The 19,394-nt window shown below is 38.7% G+C and overlaps 1 protein-coding gene across 2 annotated transcripts; it reads right to left on the bottom strand.

Annotated features, from left to right (window-relative positions):
• Positions 1 to 15,456: 15,456 nt before the first annotated feature.
• On the bottom strand, positions 15,457 to 17,847 carry LOC110628921 (pentatricopeptide repeat-containing protein At2g20710, mitochondrial). Of its 2 annotated transcripts, XM_021775756.2 has the most exons (3): positions 17,398 to 17,847; positions 15,646 to 16,876; positions 15,457 to 15,554 (listed from the first exon to the last, which is right to left on the bottom strand). In XM_021775756.2, exons 1-2 carry the CDS (start codon positions 17,677 to 17,679, stop codon positions 15,665 to 15,667), a joined length of 1,494 nt encoding a protein of 497 aa, XP_021631448.1. In that variant the 5' UTR covers positions 17,680 to 17,847; the 3' UTR covers positions 15,457 to 15,554; positions 15,646 to 15,664. The 2 variants fall into 2 exon arrangements, with proteins under 2 accessions (XP_021631448.1, XP_021631447.1); XM_021775755.2 differs by having other exon boundaries at positions 15,457 to 16,876.
• Positions 17,848 to 19,394: the final 1,547 nt, after the last annotated feature.

The following is a 19,394-nucleotide window of genomic DNA, read 5'->3' as shown; positions in this document are numbered from 1 at the left end:
AACTGAGGTCCTCTGTCTGAAACTATCGACACTGGAACTCCATGTAATCTCACGATCTCATCCAGATAGACCTGTGCCAACTTATCCACAGCATAGTTACTCCGTACTGGAAGAAAATGAGCAGATTTCGTGAGTCTGTCCACAATCACCCATATAGAGTCTATCCTGTTGGACGTAGCTGGTAAACCCACTACAAAATCCATAGCTATGTTCTCCCATTTCCACTCTGGAATCGGTAATGGGTTAAGCATTCCGGCTGGTTTCTGATGCTCTAGTTTCACCCTCTGACAAACCTCACAGGCTGTCACGAACTGCGCCACTTCTTTCTTCATGGCTGGCCACCAATAGACCCTTTTTAGATCCTGATACATCTTGGTGGCTCCTGGGTGAACACTATACCTCGCATTATGAGCTTCCCTCATAATGTCTTCCTTCACACTGCCCCTATCTGGTACACAAAGTCGATTCCCATAGCGAAGGATCCCTTTACTGTCAAATCTGAATTCTGCACTGTTGCCTGACTGAACAGTCCTGGCAATTTTCATTAACGCAGGGTCCTCATGCTGTCTCTGAGCTATCTGCTCCAGAAACACAGGTGTCACTCTCATCTGTGCTATCAACGCACCTGTACCAGACAACTCTAGCTGTAATCCCTCGTCTAAGAGCTTATAAAGCTCCATCACAACTGGTCTCCGCTCTGCTGTTATATGGGATAAACTGCCTAGTGACTTCCGGCTTAGGGCGTCTGCGACCACATTCGCCTTACCCGGATGATACTGGATTTTACAATCATAATCACTGAGCAATTCCACCCATCTCCGCTGCCTCAAATTCAGCTCTCTCTGACTCAAGATGTACTGTAAACTCTTGTGATCAGTGAAGATTTCGCATTTAACCCCGTAGAGGTAATGCCGCCACATCTTAAGTGCAAAGATAACTGCTGCCATCTCTAGGTCATGGGTAGGGTAATTCAACTCGTGCTTCTTCAACTGTCTAGAAGCATAAGCTATCACTCTATCACTCTGCATCAATACACAACCCAATCCCACTTGAGATGCATCACAGAACACTGTGAACTCTTCATTACTGACAGGCAGAGCTAACACTGGTGCTGTTGTCAATCTCCTCTTGAGCTCCTTAAAGCTCTCTTCACACTGATCTGACCAGATAAACTTCTGGTTCTTCTGAGTCAATTTGGTCATAGGAGCTGCTATCTTTGAGAAGTTCTGAACGAACCTCCTGTAGTAACCTGCCAGTCCCAGAAAGCTTTTAATCTCAGTCATTGTTGTGGGTCTGGGCCAGTTAGCTACAGCTTCTATCTTCTTGGGGTCTACCTCAATACCCTCTGCTGATACCACATGTCCCAAGAAAGCAATGCTCCTCAACCAAAACTCACACTTTGAGAACTTGGCATACAAACCGTGCTCTCTCAGTGTCTGCAGAACGATCCTCAGATGCTGGGCATGCTCCTCTGCATCTCTGCAATACACTAAGATATCATCGATGAACACAATGACAAAGTGATCCAGAAACTCACTGAATACCCTGTTCATGAGATCCATAAATGCTGCAGGGGCATTAGTCAACCCGAACGGCATCACTAAGAACTCATAATGCCCATATCTGGTCCTGAAAGCTGTCTTAGGCACATCTGCCTCTCTGACTCTCAACTGATGATACCCGGATCTCAGATCTATTTTCGAGAAACAACCTGCTCCAGCTAGCTGGTCAAATAGATCATCAATCCTAGGTAGAGGATACCTATTCTTGATAGTGACCTTGTTCAACTGTCTGTAGTCGATACAAAGTCTGAGGGATCCATCTTTCTTTCTAATAAAGAGCACTGGAGCACCCCAAGGTGAGGTACTAGGGCGGATGAAACCCTTATCTACCAAGTCCTGCAACTGCTCTTTTAACTCTTTTAACTCTGCTGGTGCCATCCTGTAGGGAGGAATAGAGATAGATCTGGTCCCTGGCAGCAATTCAATTTCAAACCCTATCTCCCTATCAGCTGGGAGTCCTGGTAAATCGTCTGGGAACACATCGATAAACTCTCGGACAACTGGTACTGTGGCTGGTTCCCTAACCTGACTGTCTAGCTCTCTCACATGAGCTAGAAACCCCTGACAACCCCTCTTAAGCAAACGACGAGCCTGAAGGGCTGAAATCAGACCTCTGGGTGTACCTCTCCTGTCTCCTCTGAAGACACACTCTGACCCATCCTGGTCTCTGAGACTCACTATCTTCTCTCTACAGTCCAAAGTAGCACTATATGTAGATAACCAATCCATCCCTAGAATGACATCAAAATCTGTCAAATCTAGAACCACCAGGTCAGCTGGAAGGTATCTACCTTCTATAAACACTGGACTGAACCGACAGACTGACACTGCCACTGATGGGTCACACTTAGGTCCACTGACCCAGAGAGGATACTCTAACTCAGAACTGATCAAACCCAATCTCTCGATGGCTCTCGAAGCAATAAAGGAATGAGAAGCACCGGGGTCCATCAAAGAATACACATCGGAACACCCAATGATGAGATTACCTGACACCACTATGTTAGATGTGTTCGCCTCCTCCTGTGTCACTGTGAAAATCCGTGCTGGGGCTACCGGATTTCCACCTCGGGAACCTGCTGCTGACGTAGAGGCTGCCCCTCTCCCTCTACCTCTGCCACTACTCTGAGGCATGACTGGAGCTGCTGGCCGTACAACTGGCTGTACCACACTGCCTGAACTCATCTGCTGGGATGGTGCAAATGTCACCTGCGGACAATTTCGAACGATATGCCCTTCCTGTCCACAGCGAAAACAAGCTGTAGATCCCAACTGACAAACTCCTCCATGTGGTTTTCTGCATCGTCTGCATACTGGAGCTGTGCCAGAGCTTGAGCCACTACCTATTCCCAGACCTGACTTGACTTGACTCCAGAACTTACTCTTTGTTCCTTTTGCTCTATCCCATCTTTTACTGCTTGGAGTGGGGGCTTTAGAACCCGAAGCCTGTGCCTTTGACTGTTTCTGAATATTGGCACTAGCTTCCATTTTCCTGGCTGCGTCTACTATGGTATGGAAACTCTCCTTTTCTGCTGGAAGAATCAAGGAAGCATACCTGGGATGCAGTCTCATAGTATATCTCCTTGCTTTCTTCTGATCAGTATCATAGGCTTGACCCACGTACTGAAGCAGATCCAGGAACTTATCTGTGAATTCATCAACACTCATCTCATCTGTCTGTCTCAACTGTTCAAATTCAATGACTTTCATCTCTCTGGAACTATCAGGAAAAGCCCACTCTGCAAACTCATTGGCGAACTCTCCCCATGACATACTGTCCATTCTAGGCTCCACATAATTCTTAAACCATTCTCTGGCTTTCTTGCATTTTAATGTGAAACCTGCCATCTCAATGGCTCTCCTATCATCTGCTCCCAATTCACTGGTTATCATCCTAACTGCTCTGAGGTAATCAAATGGATCATCTCCCGTGTTGTATTTCGGAGCATCCAATTTCAAGTACTCCGTCATTTGGACTTTACCTCCAGATGAGCTAGGTTCATGTCTGTCAACAACAGGGGCTACTGGTTCTGGTGGTAGTACTGGTTCATTTGGCTCTAGGTGTGCTGCACTTGGATGGGTAGGGGAAGAGGGATACATAGGATATGGTGGATAGTAAGGATAAGGCATATAAGGCATGTAAGGAGGATATGGCACAAAACTCGAGTACTCCGACATACCTCCCATCGGATACTCTGGATAGCCAAAACCTAAGGTCTGAGCACCTCCCTGCGACTCTCCCATACCTTCCTCAAAGCTGCCAATACCCATGCTGTCATCTCTAGACTGATCAATCTCCATAGCTTCCCTCCTTTCCTCTGATCCTCCTCCCCTAGCTGTTCCTCTTCTGCTCTCGTCAACAGACCTTCGAGGGTCTATTGACATACCTTCCCTGCTAGATCTCTGAGACCTTACCCTTGGCAATGCAGGAGGATGAGCAGCTGGTCTCTCATTCTCTGGTGGGACTCCAGTCAATCGAGCTGATCGACGAGTTCCTCTCATCTTTACTCTGGAAACACAACATATAACATACCACTTTAGCACATAAACATCACATATCAATAATACACATGCAACACTCATGGCATATCATAGCAGATAGGACTCAAGACCCTATCCTAGTGGACATGATTTCCTATTGTGCTTGACCACTTCTACCCTGTATGAGCCCGACACTGTCTCTATAGGTCCGATCATGTGAACCTAGGGCTCTGATACCAATCTGTAACGACCCCAAAAATGGACCGTCATCGGCGCTAGGATTCAGGTCGGCTTAAGGCCGCCAGAACCCGTAGCAAGCCTGCTATACTCTCTGTGTACCTGTACGTCTCATACATGATCATACATTTTCTGTGAAAATAACAACTCTTTTCTGAACCAAGGCTTAACCTGTGCATGCACTATCACTGTACTCTGTACTCTGTACTCTGTACCCCTGGCTAGAGCTTGCTCTAGATGGGTTAACTCATACCTGTTAAGCCTAGTTTTCACATACAAGAAAACATATATACATATACAGATCATGTACAAAACATACATCACTAGGTCAAGCACATTTTTAACTTTACACACAACTATTACATCTCTTTAATATTACATGTCCACTCTAAGCTATTACAAATCTCTTTACTCTTTCTGTACTCTGCTGGACTGTCCCTGTACACAGTACACTGAACCTGCAAAACTGGGGTTAAGGGAGTGGGATGAGCTTTATAGCCCAGTGAGTAGAACAGTAAAACATCTCAGTAAAATATGATCTCATGGAATGCACCATAGCACAGACAAGCCACATCAAGAGTAAACCTGTCACCACATAGTCCCAGTAACTCTGTGCCAGGGCGTAGAATCGAGCACCTGGTCTTCCTGTCATATATGTATATGTGTATATAACACCTCTGTACTTACCATTGCCAGGGCGTAGTCAAAGGCTCCTGGACTTTACTATATACCTGCCAGGGCGTAGTCAAAGGCTCCTGGACTTCTCTATACCTGCCAGGGCGTAGTCAAAGACTCCTGGACTTCCTGTCTGAGACTATTGGATCATGCAGCATTTACCCACATCAACAAAGAACTATGCAATGCACCATATTCGTGGTTACTAATGCACTCAACCTAAGGCATAATCATGATGCATGAGATATGCTAAAACATTCCATTGTGTGCAAGTAAAAGAGTTAAGTTTAGTTCCACTCACCTCTGGCTATCTGGACTGACTGACTCTGCAGGCTCTGAACCTCTGGAGCAGTACTCACTGCTGCTCTCTCTGGTTCCTCTGGTCTGTACCTATACAGATGGACTCAAATGAGGGACCAAACAAGCGTATGAATAACTCTCTTAAACTCCCCAAGAATCCCCTTAAACTCACTCAACTATCCATGCAAAGCATGCAAAAGAAAGCTGGACATGACACTTTCGGCGGCAGGTTCGGCGGCCGAAAGTCCTCTCCAGAGACGAAACTCAAGCACCTTCAGCGGCCGAATCTCAAGCTTCGGCGGCCGAACCCTTTCGGGGGCAAGTTTCGGGGGCCAAAAGGCACTCCAGAGACGAAAGTCTCTAACCTTCGGCGGCACCTTCGGCGGCCGAATCCCCCAAACAGAGCCGAACATGCAAAACTCGCGGGGGCAAGCTGTGGCAGCCTAAGCCACCATGCAAGAGGTTCGGCGGCCGAATGAACCTTCGGCTGCCGAACCTGAGTTCATCCAGAACTCAGCCCCGACGGCAAACAAGCTCCTCCATCCCTTCAATCTCGCCAAACATGCAAACTGCAACTCCTCAACACACATATACTCATGTATATGTACAAAGGGGTCCAAAACTACCTAAAAACCCCAACAAACACATCAAACAAAACACATAATCATGCTTACAAGCTAAACCATCAAAAACACCCTTTGTCACCTAAGCATGCATCTCTACCCAAACTTTCATAAAACATCTGTAAAACAGTAAAACATGTTCAAGATCTTCACTTACCTCCTGTAGTCAAGAAGATGAACGATCTGAACAAAGAAAATGGATCAACTCTCTTCAAACTCATAAACTCTCAAACCTAAGCTTTTTGCTTCAAAACCTTCACCACCTTGTGAAAACCAACAAAAGGAGATGTGGCCAAGCTTCTGGACAGGGTTTGGAGCCAACACCTGTCCAAAAATGCTGACTAAGGAATGCTCAATTGTTGGCTAGCCAACTCAGCTTCGGCTGCCGAATCGCATGCAAAACCATGCAACCTTCGGGGGCCGAACCTGAACTGTGGAAGCCGAACATTGGGCACTTTCGGCGGTCGAACTTACCTTCGGCGGTCGAACTTGGCTCCTCTGCCTTGGTTCATTTCAACTCAAAACTTGGTTCCATTTACCTGTAACACAGTAAACCACACAACAACCCTCTAGAGGATTCCGACATCCCGGAGTCCACCGGACGACAAGAATTCCGGTGCCGGACTCTAGCTGGGTATTACAATTGTCATAAGTTTTGACGACATTAAGTCGACATGAACCTTGATGCGGAATCTAGGACCAACCTATAATAAAAAATCTCGTTACACAACTTGATAATGAATGAGACAAAAATAATTTCTAGGAGTTGCTCTACTACACTCTCAAAATAATGTGACTAAAAATAAAAATAATCTGACTAAAAATAAAAATAATCAAGCTAGAAAACGCCATAAGGAATTTTTAATAAGTTAACTAAGTATTGAGAAATACAAATAAGAAACATTTTTGCAAAGAATCAAAGAAGAACATATGTTTATCCATGAAAAAAAGAATCTCATAATGGAGAAAAAATATCAAAAAAATATCAACTTTAACTTTTTCTACTTATATACATAATGAAAGCTATTTATAGTTAAAGCTCTTCTAACCCTAATTGGAATAGAAAAATAAAACAAATTCTAATTGAAATAGGAAAATAAAATAAATTTTAGTTGAAATAGAAAAATATAAGTTAATCCTATTTGAATAAAAAAAAACTTAATCTAATCTTTCTAATAAAAGGAAATAATACTTGAATTAGAAAGAATTTAAATTGGAAAATCCTAATTTAACTTGAAAAAACTAACTAAAATAAATATAAGCTTAATCAAAATAATACTAATAGACCTAAATAAGTCCTATGCAACATTAAAGCCCAAAATAATTCAAAATCCAAAATCACCAGAATAAACTATATGGGCCAACATAAAGAAACATGAGTTCAGGCCGTTTGCTACTATAAGTGATTTTGATGCATTTTGTGAAATCATACTGTAAATATCATTCCATGATTGCTCCTATATTTTGTAAACATAATTCTTATCCCGAACACCTCGAACTAATCGAAGATAACTTTATTTCTCATGATTCGAAAAGCTTCTCATATTGAATTTTTGAAGAGTGTGAAGACTTTTATGAACAACTTGTTGAAAAATCTTATCATTCTCATGCTCACATCAAACCCTAACGCTAATAGCAGTTATAATTTGGGATTATTACAGTGTACATTTCATTTTCACTTCATATTATCATTGAAGATAGTGATGAATATTTGCATTGTATTCTTAATTAATAAATTTGGAAGACAGTCACTTTTGCCGATTGCTATTGAAATTTTGGAACCTATTAAGTTTGGAATTAATATAGTTGAATTAATTCATCTTATCATTTGAGGTAATTTTGATGCTCAACTATAACTTATTAAAATTTCATTCAGAGAAATTTCAGTAGATTTAATTATTTCAAGATAATTTTAATAGTGGATTTTGAATGTTACTAATGCAAACTCCTATTGTTGAATAGTTGGTATAATTCATCTTTTGAATATCATAGTTAAATTATAAATAGATACTAATTTAATATTGTAAATATGTATTAATTTTAGGTTCCACAGATAAGGCAGTTGGATTCAAGATTTGGATAAACACAATTTAGTATCAATGAGAATCTATGGTATTTTTTCCCTACTTTCCACTATTGTAAGTGATAATTATTGAGTCCTTGCCATAGTTATTGAAGGGTTATTTGTAGTGTTCAATGAAATAATAAAATCTTTTGTATATAATATTATCTTCAAATAAATTATAACATAAATACATAATACGTTATACATATTTTAATATATTAGTATTCTCGTTTAACATTTCAACATCTAGCTGATATTCAAACGCATTTCCTAAATTAAAAAAAATTATATTGATTAATATCTCTATCATCACAAAACTGTTGAGCCCTGAAATGAAATAAAAATAATCTAAATATATTTTAATTTAATTATTTTCTTCTTTTATATGATATAATGTTGTAGGTAGTGCATTTACATTTAATATTGCATATCAAATGTTTTTGCTTTTGATACTTTTATATTATATTAGACAATCTCTTCATATAAGGAGATAACTTGATCTAATCTGTAGTTCCACTCACACAATATAATATTATAAATTTCATTATTTTCATGCATGCTTAGATTTAAAGGATAAATGAAATCATAACAAATACTTAATATCAACCCGTCATACGAAATATGTCCTTTGATGTATATGTTACTGACATTTTCTTATAATCGATAATTAAAACATAAATATGCAAAAAAAATATATAAATATATTTAATTACCACAATACAGAATAATTCACACATAAAAATTAAATTTTACTATTATCGTTAATAATATTTTGGTAGCCATCGAGGAAGATATTTTATAAAATCACTTTCTTCACTATCATTAAAGCTATGATATATATTTTCAACTTCAACTTCTTCCATTCATTGATTTGTTTGTTGACTTATAAATACACATCTAAATGGAAAATATTAAAGGTGATAATGATCTAGTCAGTGACGCATCATATTGATCTTATTTTGCAAAGTTTTTTTAACCTGCTTTATTCATTTTTAGAATATCTGTATAAATCAGCAGACATAACTTTTAGAACTTTTAAATTATAAGACCCACCAAGGCCTGCTGAGACGACTTGGCAACCTCCTCTCCTAACTCTCCCAGCTACCTAGTGAGGTCTGCGACTTGCCCTTTGAGAACAATAATATGTTCACAGGCCACAGCCGTAGCAAGTAGATTCTGATCCCAGCATGCCTCCTTAACACGGCGGTCCATTGAGCCTGAAGAGATCAATTCTAAGCATCAATCTCTATGTACATGCCCAAAGACTACTACGAAAAGGAAATAACGTTATGAAAACCTTAAATTCAGAAGTATTGATGAGAAATACAAGCAACTTACTATAAGGAGCATCTCTCTCAAACCATCTCCAAGAGCTTCTATGGAGCGAGAGCTAAAAGTTGCCTGCTGCATAGTGACGCAAGTCAAATGGCTAACAAGGGCTAGAAAACGAGGGTCAGAGGCATGTGAAACTTCCCCAAACATCCTGCTGCATAGCATCTCAATTACAAAGGCCCGTGTTGAGTCAGTACCGACCTCTACTGTAACGCCCCGGAAATCCGGACCGCTACCGGCGCTAGGATCCGGGTCGACTTAAGGCCGCCGGGACCCGTAGCAAGCCTGACATATAACCTGTAAACCTGTATAATCCCATACATGATCAACAACATGCATAAAAGTTAAAACTTTTCTTCATACATACTGTCATCAACTAACTCAACCTGTGCATACTCTGAACATATACATAACATAGTCCCTCTGTGGGATCTCATCAAGCCTTAAAGGCAAAACAACCTGTGTTGAGTTAGTTTACATAAACATTATAACATAAGATCATGTATATACAAAAGGGATTAACAATATATTATGGTCAAGCACAACTCTATCCTCAATAACCTCATTACATAACATCCTGAACATTTTTACATTACATCATAATACATTTGTCATGTCCACAATCTAACTATTACATACATAGGACTTTTTCTTCTTGCCTTCTCTATCTATCCCGAACCTGCAAACCTGGGGTTAGGGGAGAGGGGTGAGCTAGATGCCCAGTGAGTAGAACTGTAAAAAGGAATATTTAAAACATGCCATCATGAAATGCGTCACTGCACAAACAAATCACACCACGGATGGACTGATTCAAAAATCCCTCAACTCCATGCCCGGCCCTATTATGGGCACCACAGGACTTCGTATTGCCCGGCCCTATTATGGGCACCACAGGACTTCGTACTCGGAGTTATTGCCCGGCCCTATTATGGGCACCACAGGTCTTCGTATTGCCCGGCCCTATTATGGGCACCACAGGACTTCGTATATAGAAGGCTAATGAATCATCCTAATGTCCATCCACTATCATCTATCACAGCAATACAATGCGGCATAGTCGTGAATTCTAATGCAAACAACCTATAATATGATCATGATGCATGAAGCATGATAAAAGCATTTCATTTCTTAATTTAAAAGGTTAAGTTTAGTTCCACTCACCTCTGGCTGACTCTGACAAACTCTGTAGCAGCTGGCTCACTGCTGGGGTCCTTGGTTCCTCGGGTCCGAACCTACACAGGTGGACTCCAATGAGGGACCAAACATACATAAACATAACTCTAATATATTCCCCAAAAACCCCCTAAAATATCCTGAAAATATCACATAGAGATATGCATGAAGTGGCTGAACAGGGCACTTTCGGCGGCACCTTCGGCGGCCGAAAGTCCTGGACAGAGACGAAACTCAGGTAGGTTCGGCGGCACCTTCGGCGGCCGAAAGTCCCAGACAGAGACGAAAGTCTCTTTTCGGGGGCAACTTCGGCAGCTGAAAGGCCTGCCTCCCCAGCCATGTTCGGCGGCCGAAAGTGCCTTCGGCTGCCGAACCTGGTTTCTGCCAAAGGGCAGAAACTTGGCTCCTTTGTGCATTCTCGCCTCCAAACTCACAAACCATGCATACCACTCAACCAAAACATGCATACAAGCTCCTAGGGGCCTCAAAACATCAAATACCCCAACTACAACACTTCAAACATACTCAAACATGCCACATTGTTCATAAATCACATAAAACCTAACATTTGCTTAAAAACTCACACAACCCTATACATGCCATTCTACCCTCTTAAAACTTCATAAAACTTGTTTAAATCATACATTGAGCTTAAGATCGGCTCTTACCTCTTGAAGATCGAGGGTTGAGGAGATCTACACTTGGAGATGGAAGAAGTTCCAACTTTTGGTCTTCAAGCTCCAAAACTCGTTCTAAGCTCAAAGATCTTCAAAACCGAAGTTATAAACTTGTAAAGATCATGGAAAAAGGAAGGAAAGACTCAAGATTGGGGAAGGATGGCGGAATGCTCACCTTGGCCGAAATGGGGAGAAAAAGCTCGCCCATTTTCGGCTAAGGGACCCTTTTATAGGTGGCTGGCCAGGCCACGTTCGGGGGCCGAATGTGCCTCCGCATCCATGCAAATGTTCGGCGGCCGAACTTGACTTTCGGCGGCCGAACTTGACTTTCGGCGGCCGAACCTGGGTTTTCCTTTCATGCTATTTTCATGCAAAAACTCATTTAGTTTCATACTTTAAAACCATTAAAATTCATGAAAACATTTTATAAAACATGTCTTTACCCTTCTAGAAGTTCCCGACATCCGAAATTCCACCGGACGGTAGGAATTCCGATACCGGAGTCTAGCCGGGTATTACATCTACAGAATTCAACAATTCATTGTCAGGGGCAAAAGATAGGTTCTCCACCACCTTTTTCCATTTATCAATAGGAGGGGAAGGTACTGTCTCCACGAATTCTAAAGTTCTAGCGCGCTTAGCAGCCCTGCCCCCAATGACGATATCATCCACACTCCTAATGGGAGAAATGCTTAAGGTGGGAGACCTAGTGCCCTCCTCCAAACTGCTCTCTAGTGACTCAATAACAACGATAAGCTCCTTAGGAACTTTTTTTGGGGCAAATGGAGCTTTAGAGGAGGTCAGAGTCTTAGGAGGGATCTGAAAGCCGCAATACGAGAACCCCCTAACATGGGCACCAAAGCTAATGAAGATGTGGCAGCATGAGCAGAAGGGCAAGTTGATGACGTTGGAGTCACAGCCTGTAAAACCTCCTTAGCCACATTAGCGACGAACTTGTTAGCCTTGAAAGTGGCCAATGTGTCTTTCATGCTCTCCCTGGACAGGGTAAAGTTCTTGGGGAGCTTGATGTTGCTCATTGGCATGTCGGAGGCTAAAAAAGAAGAACCAATCCAATCAAAACTCAAAATGGCAAAAAAAAAAACACAAGAGGAAAAATTAAAGATACCAGCTTGCTAACAATCCCTTAAGTGGGATATGAATATGCACTTCTCGACATCATATTTTTTCTTTACAGAGATCAGTCGAAGAAGGCAGTTCTGATCTATGAGGCTTAACCTAGAGAATTCATTACAGTTCTGAGGCACCCAGCTAATTCTTGAGCTCTCCTTTAGCTCAATAAAAATAAAATTCTCTACTCAACCCTTGATTGAGTCCTTATACCTCGCAAATATAGATAACCTGGCTAAGGGATCAAAGTAATAAAACCCATAGTTAGACCTAACTAAACAGAAGAATATGGAAAATAAATCAACAGAAGGGGCAAAACCCCAACATAAGTAGATGGACTCAAAACAACACATGAACAAGATGGATTTAGGGGAAAACATTTAAGAAGTCACCCTAAAATGTCGAAAGACCTTGATGAAAAAAGGAGTAAAAGGAAATGTTAGCTCAAATTTGTGTTGTTTGACAAAAAAGACCAAATTGCACCTTGCTGAGCATCTATTAGGCCCATCAGTGGTGGGTTAGGGAGAACGATGCTCTCATTAGGCAGGGGAGCCCTAATCCTAAAGATTGAGGTATCGGCAAGGTCGTGATAGAAATAATGAAAAAAGGAAGAAGGGGTAATAGAAGAGGCCACACCGCCCACTTCAAGAATCCTAGTAGAAGCCATGAGAGGAGCAAAATATACCTCGGATCAGAGAATCGAGATAACAGGGAAAAGAGGAGGTGAAATAGCAAAAGCAGCGCAAGAGACAGAGCAACAAGCGAAAGTAAAAATTTGAAATTGGGAAAGGAAGAAAGAGGACGTTTTGACAGAACCCTCCTAGAGTAGTGGGATAATTATTGGGATCTCAAAATCTACCCCCTTATATATCATGGAATAATTAATGAGCGGGTAAAGGGGCACTTGATAACCATCGAGCTCCGGATGCCTGTGCCTGAGACAGTCCAAGCAAAAAGAACCAAGCCATAGCCTAATGAAGGCCTCGTACGCGGCTTAAAGCCTCATACCAGTTTAGAGCCTGTCCACGCAAGTCGAACTGGACCTGAACCCGCTCGAGGCATTTTGGCCCCAGATACTCGTTAACCCCATAGAAAAATAGACCCTGTGATGTCTCAGATTGTGTCCAAGTGGCACTGGATGAAATTAAATGGTCATCTGACAAGAGAAAATGACACAATACATCCGTACATATCGCCAGCGTAAATGTGGCAGAGGGGTACGGGCACAGAATGGCAGTTACACGCCCAAGAAAAGACAAAATAGAATAGAAATAAAAGGGAACAAAGGAAAAAATAGAAGACCAAGTTTACATAAATACACCTGAGCCTATATCCATTCTTGAATCTTAGACATCATTAAAAGTGATAGAGACATGGTTATGCATACTTAGGGAGTGATTTATACTTTTAGCATGAAAATGACTAAGTGTTAATGACTATAAGGTAAGATGACCATAAATTGGAGTTCAAGGATGCATGCTAGAAACTTATTGAGACCTTTTTACTATGTGCTAAATATTAATATAAAATTATGCAATATTAGGTTCCCCTCTTTGGTGCAAATTGATCAAATAGCATGAAATGAGCATATGAACATAATTAATTAGGGCAACTTAGTACACTCTTTTGCATTAATTTAAAGTAGAAACTTGGCGATGTTTAGACAAATGGATGCGTATGAAATGGGCATCGAATATATAGATTGCATATTGCCTGAAATAGATTTTTCAATAAATACTTAAAAACAGTATATAAGAATTAATATAGAGGGCTGACATTAGTTCTCAAGTAAAGTCCAAACAAAAAGGGTATCTAACACCTTCCTTCTCTCGTACCCTTTATCTTGAAACTAGAGCATTGGCTTATAGATTAAAAGGATATTGAATCCATATTAAGGGTAGGTCGCACAATCACATCCTTTTATTTGTTTCCTACTTGCATCAGAGTAGCGACTCTTTTTCTTCGCTTTTCACTTAACACTAAAATATCTTGATCTTGTGATAGCGTTATGAAAAGATAATATCCTAATCGGTTACTTAAAATTAAAACAACAACAAAATAATAATACCAACATTTAAATAATAAAAATATTAATATTAATATATATATATATATATATATATAATTTAATTTTTAATTAAAAGATGTATTTATAATTAATATATAAAAGTATATTATATAACTAGTATGTTATTAATCATACGATTAAAAATTATAAAGTAATTTAATATATTTATATGGATAAAATAATATATATAAATATAATTTATATTCTATTAATATATATTCTACTAATATGGAAGTATTATATATACCATCCATTTGAATACAACAAATTATAACTAACTAATTAAAATTTCAAAATTTTATAATAAAAAATTTTTAATAACTAAAATATATGGTTATTTTATATTATTAATAACTATTTAATAATTAATTGAGAACTTGTCCCTAACTAAATTATATGAATAATTTAATTTAAAAATAGGTAAATAATATTAAATATAAAAATAATATATATGCATATATATATATATATGAAATTTTTACCAGGTTGAACTTTAAATATCTCAGCTTAGTTTATTTATAATTAATATATTTTTAATTTGATTATGGCATGATTCTTATTAAAAATAAAAAATATATATATATTAAATAACTAAATGAGTTAAATTCAGTATAGTTGAATTCTTAAAATATTTTTTTTTTTAAATTCTAATGTGATTCGGCATAATCAATTTGATTCAAAATCTTAAAAAATTGTGCATTGTCTTGACTATAGCATCTCTTGTCACTATATTCCAAGTCGTCTTGAAAAATAAATTATTGAAACCATCAATCTCAGAGGCTTTATTTATGATAATTTTTTTTAAATAATTTACCCACCAAAGGTAAAGGCACTATCCTCATCACAAGCGCAACCCAAGTTATAAAAACAAAGTCTTGGAGAAAACTCATAAATGAATCGTTCATTTTACTTTTGCTTCTCTAGGAGAGGGACTAAATCATCCACTTGGCAATATAAATATGAATTTCCACATTTACAACCTGTCCTCTTTTGCATGCATGTCTTCCTACACAAAATGCATCAATGATTATAAAAAATTTACGTTAAATTACCAATCAGCTCACCTTAATAGATCAGCAGTTCTACCATTTTATCATTATCTTGCAAACTTACTTCAAGAGAAAAGAATGCACAATGAAGCCAAATAAAAAATATTCAATGGAAAGGGATCACCACAATGTCAGATGGAAGCACTACCTCATATCAGCTAACAGTGGTTTCAATGCCAATAGGCTGTTCTATAGAAAACAAACATTGCAATAAGCTAATAATTAAACTAATAATAATAATAACATTAATTCACCATCAAACAGCCATAATTAACCTGGAAAAATTCAGGGGCTTCACTTGTCTTTGAACTCGTCTTCTCCTCCAGAAATTTTATCATCTTCCATCTGATCAAGGCTGGTTGTTGGGTTTTTTTGGCTGCTAAATTTTGATAATTTATCAGTAGCACCTGGTGAGAAATGACATTGCTCCTTGACCATCTTCAAAAGCTCTTCTACTGCTTCCATATCTCCCTGACTTTCCAAATACTTAAGACATGTGTTCAAAGTATTGAGGCTGGGTTTCCATCCGTGTTTACTTGTTGAGATTGCTTTCTTTATTGCTTCTACTGCTTTCTCCATCTGCTTACCTACACGATATCCAGCTGCCAAATGATCCCATGAGGTTGCATCAGGCTCCATCCCACTATCTATAATCCTGTTAATGCATGCTTCTGCCTTTTCCCAAAGACCTCTTCTGGAATAGGCACCAATCATCAAATTTGGAATGCGAATATCAAACATCTTCTTCCCAGAATCCCACTCCTCCCAGATCTTCTCAGCACCATCCATATCATCAAACTTCACCAGTGAACTTATCATACACATATAGCCTGAATTTAAAAACCTCCCAATATCCTTATACCAATTCCAAACACGATAGACTTCAGCTTTATTCCCAGCAGCAGCATATAAAGTGATGAGCATTTCCAAGGCCAACCATTTTGAGAAACCTTGAATTAATTTTTCTGACCTTTTCAACATCGTTAATGCTTTTTCAATTAGGCCAGCTTTCAAATAAGCTTTTGCTGCAACAACATAAGCGTGGTAGTCCACCTTGATGCAAGGATCAGCTTCCATCTTCATTAGAAGTTTCTCCATTCCCTCAATGTCAGAAGAGACTGCATAAGCATTCAACCTGATGTTAAATGTGAACAAGTCGCAATCAATACCATTTTCTTCCATCTCTTGCATTAGAATGTCTAGTTTCTCATATTTACCCATCTGAGAATAAAGATTCAACATTACATTGTATGACAGTGCACTTTTTACAAACTGCAATTCCTTCATCTTTTGCATGATGCCCTCTGCCTTTTCCAAACATTTGTTATGCGCATAGCAATTTAAAAGAGAACCATAAATCTCGTAGCCTCTTGAAGCATCAGGGATGCTGTTAAAATATTTCTCTGCATCATCTAATCCATGAACTTTGGAGATCAAATCCAGCCGAATTGCAACATCTCCGGGTGATATATTATAGCTCCTTTGGTCACTCATCCATTGTGAAATCTATTATAAAAATGAGACACAGTTCAGGGGTTTGACACATAGTATCATGAAGTAAAAAAACTTCCCCTTCGCTTCACAAATAGAATTCAGACAACTTTTTATAATGATAAACAAAAATTCAAAAGCATTAATCAAGCAGTTTATTATAAAAAGAGGGGGAAAATGCCTCATAACATAGTAGCCAATCAATTACAAAGCTTCCTCATACAACCCCACTAAAACCTTAGTGCCGAATGTTGAGTCAGCAACACGAATCCTTTGTCTCCATTTCTCTGGTTCAGGACAAATTTCCCAGGAACTTACACAAATTAAATAAATTTTCACCACTTCAACCCACATCATACTTAATCGAGTGTCCACACAAAAGTACAAATCTTTTGGCACAAATTATAACAATTTTACATACGAATAAATGCCCAATCAAACCCAAAATGTCAAATATTAAGCACACATGTAATGATACAACGACTAAAAGATATGGGTAAGTTGATAGACACACAAAAGATAGAAAAACAAGACACCTGAAGGGCGTGTTTGAAGCGGCGGTACTTGCGAAGTTGCTTGATTATTCTTAGCAGCTCAGATTGTTTGACGTCTTTGCCTTCTTCAAACCATTTCTCGAGAACCGGAATAATGGAGAGCTCTGCATTTCCCGACCTCGAGATCCTACCATACAGAGTGCCAATTGGCGCCGAAGATGAGTATGATGAAGAAGTTAGAGCATCAGTAGAAAACAACTGAGCCCGTAAAACTAGATGACCACGACGCCATAAGTTAGGATTTGATCGCAGAAGAAACTTCATGGAGGCTAAGAGAGAATAAAAACTTGAAGCAGCAACAGAGGGAAAGGTGGATTAGAGGTTCAAAAAAACAGCGACATTAAACCCTGCCCGTAAGTTTACACCCTGTTTGGATGGGCAAGGAAAGGGTTTAATAAGGGAGACTCTCAGCTAGAGTGCATTCAGTTCAAATAGTATTTATTCCTTCAACCCTTCAAGTTTTATTCCTTCAACTCCCCGCAGATTGATTAAAAAAAAAAAAAAGAACTCCTCAACTCGTTATCTGTGGACCTCTCACTTGCTTGGCTTGCAATGAGAGCGCAAAGCCCGACACTTGGCTCAATTAGGATTGAATAAGCAGGACCCAAGAGACATGGCCGTGGGCTTGATTTGGGACCTCACCACCGTGGGCTAGTATGTTGAGGGTGAATGGAACCTAGTTAGGCTTACACAGTTGGGATTGAAATTGAGCAATTGTTTGGTCTTCTACTTGCTGAGTTGCAAATTCTATGGTTTTAAGTTGTCTCTGTTGGTTCCTATTTAAAAGTGCTTTTGATTGGCTCTAGTGAGGAAGATGGTGGGTTTTGGTTCTAGTTTTATTATGTGGTTTTAATTTTTAGGAACTAAAATGTATTAATAATTAATAATTACTGAATTAAAATGTTTAAAATTTGTTAAATGTTAAATTGTAATTTCATATTTAATTTTAATAATCTCATAATTATATAAGGGTAAAATAGATATTTTTATATCACTTAACAATTTCTTTAATATTAAAGGATTAAGGTGTTTAAAATTTATTGAATATTATATTGTAATTTCATGTTTAATTTTATAATCTCACAATTATATAAAGATAAAATAAATATTTTTATATCACTTAACAATTTAAAAAAAAATAGATGAAAGAACCACTTGTTAGACGGAGTAAATATATAAAATTTAAATATTAAATTTTAAAAATAGAGAGATTAATTCATTAATTACACTAAAATTTAAAAATTAAAATTTTATTTACTCTATTTATAATTATGAGTGTGCCACTTTCGACGCAAGTTTCCCTCTATAGCCCCTCTGTGACTCGATACTCTCGTCTTTTTCTCTTTCTTAAATCTAACTTCTTCTTTCCCCTTCCTCATAGAAGACGATCTGCGTCAATTGACTATAATGAGAAATAAGATGTTGTTGTTCCTATTAAGAGCTCTAGAGATATTCCGATCGTCACTTATGATTTCTGTATGGTGGGAATATTTCTCACATACAATTCAATCAATTTTCAGAATATGCAGACCCCTTTAGCAGATTTATGACAGCAATTATCGGACAGTTATTGCGTTGAAGGATTTAGTTTCTAATTACAAGCTGGACATTTTATTTTTGATGAAAACAAAAGCTATTAGTTCTCGTATGAAATTTTTTCGTAGTTTTTTACATTTTGATGGTTAATAAACAAGAATTAGGAGGAGACCTTTCGTTAATATGGAAGAGTCATGGGTTTGTTTCTCTAGTTGGCTTTTCTTCAAATTTGATTGATTCGGTTGTTACGGATGGTAATGTTCAATGGAGGTTTACTGGTTATTATAGGTTTCCGAAATCGCAAAGACGACGTCAGCCTTGAAACCTTATTCGAGTTTTATCTCGTAGAAACTCTCTTCCGTGGTTTTGTTCGGGAGACTTTAATTATTTATGCTCGAGAGTTGAGAAAAAGGAAGGAGTATCTTTGCCAAATTATTTTATGT

Source organism: Manihot esculenta, chromosome 12, assembly GCF_001659605.2.
Source record: "Manihot esculenta cultivar AM560-2 chromosome 12, M.esculenta_v8, whole genome shotgun sequence".
Taxonomy (NCBI): domain Eukaryota; kingdom Viridiplantae; phylum Streptophyta; class Magnoliopsida; order Malpighiales; family Euphorbiaceae; genus Manihot; species Manihot esculenta.
This window is presented reverse-complemented; position numbering and strand designations above follow the sequence as displayed.

Coding starts and splice junctions, on each gene's coding strand:
- LOC110628921 (XM_021775755.2), bottom strand. CDS start 17,679: ATGAAGTTTCTTCTGCGATCAAATCCTAACTTATGGCGTCGTGGTCAT. Junction 16,877..17,397: donor GCTTCAAACACGCCCTTCAG/GTGTCTTGTTTT, acceptor TTTTTATAATAG/ATTTCACAATGGATGAGTGA.